Genomic DNA, 12,142 nt, shown 5'->3' with positions numbered 1-12,142 from the left:
GCTCCATAGGGCTTGCTAGTTCCTCAAATTCCATGAACTTACGTGGAAGCACAAAACAGTTATAGCTCTTTACTTTGACAGATTTTCTTGGGAAAAGCAAACTTTACCTGTGGCTAGTGCAAAAGCCACGGGACCTAACTGCCTGAAATTTGGCAGATTCAATCAGTTCCATGGGGGCTACCAAGCCTCCAAATTTCATGTATTTATCATAAAAACTAAATGTTATGGCCATTTTTATTTTCCTATGCAAGTCAATGGGGAAATGTTAAAAAAAATGGCAATTAGGACAGCTCAAAAGATCCAGGGCACAGCTCAAAAAAGATCTGGGGCCCGTGCCCAGGTGGGCCTGTGTATAATGACGCCCCTGGGTGCAGGGAATGCTGATCAAATTTGCAGATGACACAAAATGGGGCGGGATAGCTAATACCCTGGAAGACAGAAACAAGGTTCAAAGTGATCTTGATAGACTGGAGCGCTGGGCAGAAAACAACAGAATGACATTTAATAGGGAGAAATGCCAAGTTCTGCACCTAGGAAAAAGAAACCAAATGCACAGTTACAAGTTGGGGGATACGTGGCTCAACAACACTACAAGCGAGAAGGATCTTGGCATTGTTGTCGATCACAAGATGAAGATGAGTCAACAATGTGATGTGGCTGCAAAAAAGGCAAATGCTATTTGGGGCTGCATTAATAGAAGCATAGCTTCCAAATCCCAGGAAGTACTAGTTCCCCTCTACTAGCACTGGTTAGGCCTCATCTGGAGGACTGTGTCCAGTTCTGGGCACCACACTTGAAGAGGGATGCAGACAAACTGGAGAGAGTTCAGAGGAGGGCAACCAAGATGATCAGGGGACTGGAAACAAAGCCCTATGAAGAGAGACGGAAAGAACTGAGCATGTTTAGCCTTGAGAAGAGAAGACTGAGGGGAGATACAATAGCGCTCTTCAAGTACTTGAAAGGTTGTCACAGAGAGGAAGGCCAGGATCTCTTCTTGATCATCCCAGAGTGCAGGACACGGAAGAATGGGCTCAAGTGACAGGAAGCCAGATTCCGGCTGAACATCAGGAAAACATCCTGACTGTTACAGCAATACGGCAATGGAACCAATGACCTAGGGAGGTGGTGGGCTCTCCCACCCTGGAGGCGTTCAAGACGAGGCTGGACAGCCATCTGTCAGGGATGCTCTGACTTGGATTCCTGCACTGAGCAGGGGGTTGGACTTGATGGCCTTGTAGGCCCCTTCCAACGCAACTATTCTATGATTCTATGATCTCACAATGGGTTCTTCTCCTGTACCAGGTAGCTTTTTATCCAGTGTGTCAGGTGTCCCATCTACCTTGATTTGGTTTCTCAGTCTGAAGCACCATACAAGATAGTTCTCTGCATTTAGTTTCGTAATTGCTGTCTCTCTGCTCTCAGCCATAGTTCCAATCCAAAAAGAAAAGTTATCAAGCCTCATTTTGCTGTGTGTGTGGCTTCAGCTGTTAAACTGACTGCACATGCAGACTCTACTTATTTAAAGAAGGAACTACTGCTTCCTAGGCCCATAACCCGTGTTGTTCCTATTATTGAAGAGAATAGAGCCTCTCTTTCCAAATGCAATCTACCTTTCCCCAAAATAACAGAGGTAGCAACTATTTTTTGCTTGTTTCAGCTGTGCCTTCCTTCTTCCTTTCAACTGCTTTCTGTCACACCACTCTGCACTTCCTAGTATGATAAATCCCTTGCCCTGTCCTTCTACTTACCACAGTTTGCTCCTCTGACAAGGTCATGAGGGTGACCCTTGAATTCCCATTCTTCTGCCTTTTCTCTTCCAGAGTGGCCTGTGGGGAGGTGTCCCGTGCTTGTGACTTCTTGGTCTCCAAACAGATGGAGGATGGTGGTTGGGGGGAGGACTTTGAGTCTTGTGAACAGCGCAGATACGTTCAGAGTACCACGTCGCAGATCCACAACACCTGCTGGGCTCTTCTGGGGCTCATGGCTGTTAGGTAAGAGCTTGTGGCTGGAAGTGACATTGATTCTTCCTCCTTATCCTGCACTGATGGTTAGTACCCTCTGCATCGCGCAGGAGGTCAAGTAGAAGCAGCCACCACTCTTTCTGGTGGTGGCCTTTCATTGATGAGCTGGTTATCTAGCACAGCTACAGTCTGGTTGGGGCTGGCTCCAAGCATTCCCACGCAGCAGTTTCCTGGATAGGCACTGTAGCCTGTAACACACAACCAGATGCATAAGAACTCTCTCGGGGAAAGGCAGACCATCTTTTCTCCTAGAACCCCCATGTATTCAGCCTTGGACAACTCCAAGTTAAAGCAGGGCTGGGCAACTTTGGGAGGACTGGGGCCATCCCCCCCTGCACCCCCGCCCCCCAGGCCACAGTCGACCCTAAAAACACTTTTTGTAGCTGCTACAGAGGGCCTAAAGGGTCAAATTTAGCTTACTTGCAGCTATAGCTACAGAGCCCTAAAAGGGTCAAATTTAGTTTGCAAGCAAGCGAAATTTGTGTTTTTGGCAGTCTGCAGTGCTACAGATGCCATTTTTCCCCTTAACATATTTTTCCTGGGGGCTCTGGGGGCCGCATGTGGCCCACAACCCATGTGTGTGTCCCCCCCATCCCCCCCCCCCCCCGAGTTAAAGGATCACAACTGTGTGGCCTGGGCTAGGAAAGGTCTCTGCTTGAACCCCGGAGAACCACCACCAATCAGTGTTGAAACGTCTGTTGCTCTGTGAGCTGCACAGTCTGCACTCATCCCATATATCTCCTTGTTAGCTGATAGCTGGTAGAAGAGATCAGAAATGCTGCAGCATGCAACCAGTACTCAGAGCCCTCTGGGAATACCCTTAGCTGCTTCTTTTGTTTGCTTGCTTGCTCTGGAGTGTGGGACTAACTGACAGGCCTCATATTGGGACCATGCTAACATATAGGGGGGTTGACCTTCCAGACTGGAATACTGCAGCACATAGAAAAAGCTTTTCTAAGCTTGGAAATTACCTGCCATAGCAAACTTTAGCAATGTACACATGTCAGAATTACTCCTTTTGTTTTGCAGGTACCCAGATGTCAGAATCCTGGAGAGAGGGATCCAAGTTTTGATTGACAAACAACTACCTAATGGGGACTGGCCTCAGGTAAAGTGCCGTTCTTTAGTGCATCCCATGCTTAATTAAGAGCATGAACAGCTTGCAAGTCTTTACACATTGCAGCATTGCCATTGTGCTCCACCCACATACATTCACGCACATCATATCTGCTTAGCTCTTTAGAATCCTTCTCCTACACTCCTTGCAATTCTTCAAGCATGAGGGTCTGTTTTGCTCCTCATTCCAATATTTCTAAGATAATTTTTCAGAGTTCTCCGATGTCTAGTGCCGAGCCTCTGGTCATTATTGTAGTCACACAATAAAAAAGATCTGTTGGTAAATAGCTTTTGCTATGCAAGCCACAGCTAGATCCCCCACACCTCAGGCTACAGACTTCATCCGCATACAGCAGCACAGAGCTAAGTTCTCTAGTCAGCTTTGCACAATATTAATTAGACCTTTGGTTAATGCACTATGGTAGAACGTTGCGATGAAACTGGTGCCAGCCGTCAGTGCGAAACCCAAGTATCTCTTTCAGTCCTGGCTGCAGGGAGGGTCTTCCCTTGGGGACCTCTTTTGAGCTGCCAACCTTTTAGAATTCCTCACTTCCTGAAGTTGTTCCTCCATCCTCACCCAACATCTGATTCTTAGGTCTGTCACGCCCACCTCCTCCTGCACCATAAGATCTTGCATTCCCACGGATGAAGAGGTCTATGGCTGGCTTTGCTCCAACTGATTAGCTGGCATCTGGAAATACTCCTTTCTGGTACTGTTACTCAGCCCTGTCTCCTGTGACCTTGGTAACTCAACCACCCCTTCCCTTCCTGTGACTCTGAATCTGGGCCCAATGCTTACATTCTATCTCCTCCACGCACCAACACCAATCGTACACAACATTTTCTTGGCTAGGCAGAATTTTCTTTCTAGGCAGGTTATGAGAAACAGTCCTGACAATTACTGCTTCTTGGAAGGTCTCCCCTCTAAGCTGCCTGAGCTTGCTGGCATAACTCTTAAACACGAATCATGAGCAGTGACAGCAGAAAAGCATCTGTTATTAGGACAACCTACACTGAAGTGCACTATAAAGATAAGAGAGCCAGTTTGGATTGTATCTGTTATTTTTCCCTGCAGGAGAACCTTTCTGGAGTATTCAACAAGACCTGTGCCATCAGCTACACCTCCTACCGAAATATATTCCCCATCTGGACACTGGGACGCTTTTCTCGTCTCTATCCTGGCAGCCCTATGGCTGGCAAGCTCTCGCCTGAGGCATTAAGTGGCTTGGGGAATGCCAAATGAGCATAGATTGCCATTCACCTCTTCCCAAGTGTGGTGCTTGTAGCCAACATGAACTGCCAGTCTCCCTGAGGTTCTGTATACATTTCTACATTACTGGGCTATTTAAGGATGACTGGGAGGCTCTGACTCACGGAACTAATAAGGCAGGAGAATTGATGGAAGGCAGTGAAAGTTTCTCCAGACAGCATGTCATCCTCTTGGTTCTTGCTGTACGCTAAACAAGGAGTTAGCCCAGGTACAGTGTTTGCTTCCAGACATACAACCTGTGAGCTGGCTAACTTCCACTAGTTGTATGTAACATGTAACTGATGTTTACTTACTAGGGTGCAGTACATGTAGTCTTAAAACACTAGGATTCATACTTCTAATTTTTACTGGGTTCTCAGTCTATTCAACTCTATGCATGTACGTGTCTCTCGCACATTATGTTGGGCAGGTGTGATCCTGCTGCTATACTTACCTTGATTCTACATGGAGTGGCAGCAACAGAATATAATGTTTAGTGTAAGTGAGGTGAATAAACAAAGAACATGATCATAAGTGATTTGATTTTTTTTTCTTTACCTCTGTAGTGCAATCTTAAATCTCCCTTTCCCTCCCTTCTTTAGGGAGATGTTCATTTTCCCGATGTGTTAGTGGGAGTCCTGCAGTGCATCTCATACTTTGGCAGACCGTCTTGTAGGCTAGATGCACATATGGCAGCAGAATGGAGTCCCGAACTGCACTACTTTTCAGACTTGAAAAACATTTGCCATGTTGCAGAACTGTATTTTAGATGTTCATCATCTCAGTCATCATACTTTTAATTTAAATTCACTTGCTTTTGTTCTCTGAAAAGTCAGTACAATGTGATAAATACATTTAAAAGCTTACATGAATGTACAGGAATCTCTCACTCTCAAGCATGAAAACTGGCTTTACTTGCTATTATATCGATGCAAAATTGGTTGGGCAACTTCGTAGTAGCCCACCTTCTCCAGTTCAGCCAGTACAACCCTGAAGCAAATACCTTCTTTCTTCATATCCCCTGAAATGCCAGGAAACACACGCTCAGTGCAGTAAAGCAGTGGTGGGGAACGTTTGGCCTTCAGATGTTGTTGGACTCCAGCTCCGTTCATTTACTGCTGTGGAGCACCAAGGAGCTGGGGAACTTTGCAAAGAAACAGTGATGGGGGAAGTGTGAGACCTGGAAAAAGCAGGTAAGGGCCAGACATCCTGTGTTGCTGCTCCCTTAGACCTTCTGAAGCAGCCTAGAGGCATCTGCTCCAATAACATACAGAGGAATCTCCCAGATCCAGAGACTCGCATCTTAGCATAACCACGGATCCATAAGATTCCACAGGGCACTCAGGCCCATCCAAGGTGTGACAAGGAAGGATATGGGACAGTGGCATCACAGCTTTCATGGAGATTTAGGGCCAATTTACATGACAAAATGGGAGTGCCAAAACTGAGGACCAGTTCATAGAATATTTATAGACTTGGATATGTACCTCAAAGGGTATCTAGTCCAACCCTGTACTGATGCAAGAAATCCACTACTACAGCATCCTCACTAGGTGGCTAGCCAGCCTCTGCTTAAAAACCCCTAATAAACCTTTCAGGGCAGTCTGCTCTACTCTCGCACAGCTAGTACTCTTTAGTCAGAATCCTTTTTCTTGTCATTTGAACCCATTGGTCCTGGCCTTTGAAATGACAGAAAACAAACTTGCGCCATCTATGTGACAGCCCTTCAGATACTTAAAGATGGCCTCTTGCCTCTTAATCACCTGTCTCTTCTCCAGGCTAAACATCCTCAACTCCTTCGGCCTTTCCTCAGGGGACTTGGATACCGCCAGAGAGACAGCCCCTAGTGCTCCCAATGCTATGTTTCCCTCCTTGCTGGACTTTCTGTTGTAAGAAGGGAGACAGAAGCAGTGCGGGGGGGGGGGGATGGGAGGGTTACAAATGGAAGCTGTCATTGTCTGGATCTCCCATAAAATTATGTGAATAATTTATGTGATCCCATAAATCACAAGGTGATTGCACAATAATAATCTGATCTGGAAGCACCTTTAGTCTCCAGACCCCTCAGCATTTTCATCACCCTCCTCCAGACACTTTCCTGTTGGTTGATATCCCTCTTAAACTGCGACGCTTAGAACTGGACACAGTATTCTAGATGAGGTTTCACCAAAGTAGAATAGAGTGGTACCATCACTTCTCGGGAGCTGGACACTATACTTTTGTTGATGAAATCTAGAATTGCATTAGTCTTTCTAGCTGCTACATCACACTGGTGACTAGTAGGCTTGTGGTCTACTAAAACCCCTAGATCCTTTTCGCATGCTCTGCTGTTAAGTGAGGTGTCATACATGTTGGCAATTCCTAGTCAATCCTCGCAGTAGAGTGTGGTGTCTGAATCAGTACCTCCAGTTCCCATAATGGCAGAATGCTTTTCAAGCCAGCCCCATGACAGAATTTGGAATGGCTACGGTAACTGACTTGGAGGCTTAGGCTTCATATGAACACTGCTTCCTCCATGCTCCGAAAAACTATTGCAGTGGGGCTGCAGCATGTATGAGCTTGCCCATAGTGCTGAATGGATTGATGTGGAGTTTCTCATACAGAAAAGGGTTCATGTCAAAAATGTATTTGTACTCAGCTCACAACTGTAGCTACCTTTACAATGACCCCCTCCGAGCTACTGAAAACTGGCTGGAGCAATCGTACAGGCATGATGCAAGATGGAGCAATCATGTGTCTGCAGTGATCCAAAGGTCTCCCTTAGCTACTGTTTTTAGAAGTCTGTGGGGAAAAGGAGCATGAAAACTGGCTCAAATGGGGAAGCTGGGGTGGAGGGGCTGTAGATTTCATAGTCCCCTACCTTTCCTTCTATTGTTTGAGCACTGTGTGACTTTTTTGATGAAGGGTGGAACTACTGAACACATGTATTTATTTTAAATATTTTTACATCTCACCTTTCTGCCTGACAACAGGCCTCCTATAAAAATAATAACAACATAACAACAAACATAAGCTTTTAAAACAAAACAAACCAAAAGCCACTGGTGACTGGAAAGGTACTGTGCTGCAACTGCTGTTTTTTAAGGTTTCTGCAATTGCCACGTGGGAAAACAAATACACAGACGATTTCATCCCTGGGGCTGAAGTGCTTTCTCTTGGGAAGTTGGATAATCTGTGGCTCATCCTGGCAGCAGTGCCAGGACCCTGAGGATTTTAACTGTCTTTAGGGAAAGGCCGTGGCTCAGTGGTCGACCACTTGCTTTGCCTGCTCGATCCCTGACTCCCTGGGTCAATGCCCAGCATCTCCAAAATACAGAGACATGACAGGAATACATATATATGGCCCCAAACTCATAATAAATGCGCATGTAATGTCACAGTGAACACTCTCTAGAACAGTCTTCCCCAGCCTGGTGCCCTCCAGGTGTTTTGGACTGCATCTCCAGGTAGGGCTGGAAAAGCTCCTGCCTGAGACCCTGGAGAGCCGCTGCCAGTCAGCGTCAGTGATACTGGACTGGATGGACCAATGCTCTGACTCGGTATAGGGCAGCTTCCTGTGCTCGTGTGCTCTCTAGCCCACATGCTGGCTTTGGAGTACACAGCTAAGACACTAAAAAGGAGAGTCCTGCTGCTCTCTACAAATCAGTAGGTGGCAGCAGCTGGTGTTTTAAGGAGTCGTAGGAAAGATCTGAACCCAGTGACCTCTAGGGGACACGGCCTTATAGGTGACCTGCAGATATGTCACAATTTGTCATGCATCCACATCACACTGCTGACTTGTGTTTAATAGGCTCATCATTGACCTTTGGCGGCTTTTGATACCATTGACCATGGTACCTTGTTGGACCAGCTCTGCGGATTGGAGTTGGGGGCTGCAGTGATACAATGGTTCCACTGATCTCTGCAGGGTCTGTTTCAGAAGATAGTACTGGGAGACTTCTGCTCAATCCCATGACATTTGCGTTGTGGGGTCCCACCAAGTTCCATCTTGTCCCCCTGCTCTTTAACAACAATATCAGGACCACGGGCCAAATCCAGCATATGTGGTGTCCCAAACTGGCCCTCTGGGGTTCCCCCCAATGTCCATGGCCCCTTCTCCTGGCCACACCCTGTTTCCCCTGGTCACTGATGGTTTCATGTATTCCTGGCTTTTGTGCATCCCCCCTCCCCCCATTCTAAAAGGTTGAAATGCCTCTCCTGAGACTTGGTTACTGGCAGTGAGAGCTTGAAGCTATAATAGGCTGGTATTTTTGTCCTTACCCCTGTTGCTTTTGGCCCTGCCCACCACTGGAATGCAGCCCCCGAGAGCTTTTCCGAAAGAGAATTTGTCCCTTGGGCTGAAAGAGGTTCACCCCCCCTGCCAGAGGCACTCTGGGGGTTTGGAGTGAGGTGTCATCAACAGGCTGATGACACTGAGCTCTATTTTTCTGCATCACCTGAATCAGGTGAGCCTGTGGAGGTGTTGGACTGCTGTTTGGACTTGGTAATGGGATGGATGAGGGCCACTAAACTGAAACTGAATCCTGACAAGACAGAGGCACTGTGGGTTGGAGGTTCTCAGGTCTGGGAAGTTGGTGGCCAACCTGTTGTGGGTGGAGTTGCACTCCCCTTGAAGAAGCAGATGTGCAGCTCGGGCCTGCTTTTTGATCGAACATTGTCTCTGGAGACCCACGTGGCCTTGGTGCCTCAGAGCCCCTTTTACCAGCTTCAGCTGGTTCATCATCTACAGCCTTTCCTGAATAGGGATAGCCTTACCATGGTGGGTTATGGTAAAATCCAGGTTGGATTACTGTGGCACATTATACATGGGGCTGCCTTTGAAGATGGTTTGGACTCAGCAGCCAGAATTTTGATTGTTGCATCTCTATGGAACCACATTAGTCAAATTCTTAAGGAATTGCATTGGGTCCCTATTTTTCTACCAAGCCCAATTGAAGGTGCTGGTTGTCACCTTCAAAGCCCTAAACTGCTTGGAGCCTAAATACCTGAGTGATCACCTCCTCCCATATTATCCTGCCCATGCATTATGAACTTCAGAGGAGGTCCTTCCCCACGCACTATCTGCATGAGCGTGTGCAGGAATTTTTCCAGGGCCGGGGTGGGGAAGCTGCACAGCAGTTTGTGGTTGTAATTCATGCACATAGCATGCACCGCTACCTATGCTCTTTTCTTGTGCGTGCTTGTTTTATTTAGTGTCACATCCCATGACATTTAGAAGCCTACACAGAGTAGTAGAAGATCCTGGGAACTGAGCAACACTAATGCAGAAAACTGTTATATTCAAGAAGCATCATGAGCGCCAACAAAACTCTATTTGGAGTGAGAGATAAAAAAGCAACACCTAGGAACAACAGGGGAAAAAGCCCAGATGCACACGGTACAGCTGTCTTAAGAATATCATATGTATATTTTATGGCATGAATGCCCTTATCACCCATTGACAACTTTACATGAGTTGTCCTAGAATGGTTTCCTTCATCTTGGAAACATTGGTGAAGGCGGTGTTCCTGCCTATTCCCAGTGAGAATTCTTCTTCTGTAAGGCCTTTCCCACAGCAGGCAACACCCTCCCCACACACATACAGTAATTCTGCCACCAGGACCTTTAGGCTCAGGTCCAACCCTTTTTCTCTGTCCTCGAGCTGTGAGGACACACCCTAGCTTTATTCTGCAACCCGCATAATTTCCTTTATTACTTTAACCCTTACATAGCCAGGAGCATTTTATTCTATTGTAAATAAAACCAAAAAATAGTGTAAATAAAACAAAAAAACTTTATTAATTGTAACATTAAGATGTTCAGCAGTAAATCAGTAACTCTTAAAGCTTCTGTCTACGTATATCCTCTTATACACATAAATCCTAGTCACTGTCTCTCGCTCTTCAGACTCTCTTCACAACTTATCTGTTCACAGACCCAACACAAATCCCCTCTGTCACAAACCCTGACTCTCCCCCGATCTGTTCCTTCTCAGACTCTATCTGTCTCGCACGACAGCGCTCCCAGCTTATATACAGACTTCGACTCCCGCTTCGCTCACTCAGCCAGTCATCTCACATATGCAAATCCACGCTTCCTCCTGTCACTCACCCCACTCTCGCTCTAGGTATACTCGCCATAAAATACAGAGCTATAACAGGCAGTCTCCTCACCCCGCGTCCGGCTTGCGGGGGGGGGGGGGGGGAAGGGCGGGACAAGATCGAAGGCCATTTGCCCTCGCTCCCGACGTCCCGGTGGGGTGGGGGCTGAGCCGGCCGATATTAGGCCTCCCCGCCCCCTTTCCCCATTCATTCTGGCTTTTCTGGCCGCAGCATCGAGGAGGAGGAGGAGGCGGTGGTGCTCGGCAGCGACGGCTCCAGCGAGCCACAGGAGGCTGCCAGCCGCTCTCAGGGCGGGCTGTTTTTTCTTTGTTCGTTTGTTTGTTTTTGTTCGTTTGTGTGTCCCCCCCCCCCGACCTCGTGGGGCCATCACTCTCGAGTGGGGGGAGGGAGTAGTTCCCTGCATCCCCCCCGCTTGCCCCAGGGCCGCTGACTGCAGCGGCTGACCCTGCAGGCCCTCGCCGTGCCTATCGAGGGGGGGGAGTTTCCCATGCCCCACAGTGGCCCATTTGGCTGCCATTTGCGGTGCCTGAATTGCCTCTTGGTCATTTTCCTCCTCCCCAGAGCGGCCTGTGTGGCCGAGGATGGCGGCGGCGGCGGCGTGGCCTTGCTGTCTCAGGGCGGTAGGGGAGAGTGTTCCCGCACCCTGGAGTGGCTGCAGCCAACGGGGGTTCATTCCCTGAGGGTTCTTCCCATTTTGCGGGTAGTGTGGCCTGTTTGGCCAATATAGCAGGTCGGCCTACCAGCTAGCAATCACCCCTGAGTAGCATGGGCTTGCTGCGCTGCGGGTGCTTCCTGCACCTCCAGTGAGGCCCTTAGGGCTGGGGATTTCAGTGGGCAGCAGCTAAGTGGCCTTGCTGCCCCTGTAGAGGGAAGGGGAGTTTTCAGTGCTACGAAGCAGCCTGAATTGCCTTTGCTGTGGGTGGCAGCAGAGCGGCCTTGCCAGCCCAGAGAGGGGTGGGGGTGGGGGTTCGCCCATGCCTCCTGAACGGCCTGCAGTGCAGTAATAATAATAATAATAAGCATGTGGCGGAGTGTTTTTTTCCCCCCACACCTCCAAGCAATCAGTCAAAGGGCTGGATGTGCCCGATCTTGCCTGATCTCAGAAGCTAAGCAGGGTCAGCCCTGGTTTGTACTTGGCTGGGTGACCGCCTGGGAATCAGGCTTCCCGCATTTAGCAGGGGGTTGGTCCCAATGGTCTTGTAGGCCCCTTCCTACCCTATGATTCTATGATCTTTGGTGGCCTTGCCGGCCCAGCGTCTTTTGTATTTAGATGGGAGGAGGAGGAGGAGGAGGAGGAGACCAAAAAAAAAAAAGGGGAAAGGGAAAAAATATCTAGGATATTCAGCTATCATTTTCTGCATGGGAAGTGCACGTATTTTGTTTGTTATTAGTCTCTCCCTCTCTTCCAGAGAGATCTTTTAGACGATCTCTGGAAGAAGAGATAAGGGCTTGCTTTTATTTGGCCAAATGAATACATAGCATCAGGGCTATGCCCTGTGAGCAGATTTCTTCCTTTCTCACCCTCATAGGAAGGAATGGGGACATGTGCACGTGGCCCTATTGCTGCAGGGGAGGTTGTGTTTGGGTGGGGAGGTGAAGACATAGATGCCCCTCTACAATTCAAAGGGTTGTTTCCATCCATTCCCACCCCACGT

The 12,142-nt window shown here is 48.1% G+C and overlaps 1 protein-coding gene across 2 annotated transcripts in view; it reads left to right on the top strand.

Annotated features, from left to right (window-relative positions):
• LSS (lanosterol synthase) overlaps nucleotides 1-5,251 on the top strand; it is a 54,714-nt gene extending 49,463 nt beyond the window's left edge. The window contains exons 20-22 of one of the 2 annotated variants that reach the window (XM_084820419.1): nucleotides 1,821-1,991; nucleotides 3,051-3,129; nucleotides 4,213-5,251. In XM_084820419.1, the coding sequence (XP_084676545.1) occupies nucleotides 1,821-1,991; nucleotides 3,051-3,129; nucleotides 4,213-4,380 (418 nt within the window). In that variant the 3' untranslated portion in view covers nucleotides 4,381-5,251. The remainder of the gene's footprint in view (nucleotides 1-1,820; nucleotides 1,992-3,050; nucleotides 3,130-4,212) is intronic. The other variant, XM_084820428.1, reaches the window with a different exon arrangement.
• Nucleotides 5,252-12,142: the final 6,891 nt, after the last annotated feature.

This window comes from Heloderma suspectum, chromosome 1, assembly GCF_057233095.1.
Source record: "Heloderma suspectum isolate Gila_16-S chromosome 1, 16-S_ref, whole genome shotgun sequence".
NCBI classification, from domain to species: Eukaryota; Metazoa; Chordata; class Lepidosauria; order Squamata; family Helodermatidae; genus Heloderma; species Heloderma suspectum.
This window is presented reverse-complemented; position numbering and strand designations above follow the sequence as displayed.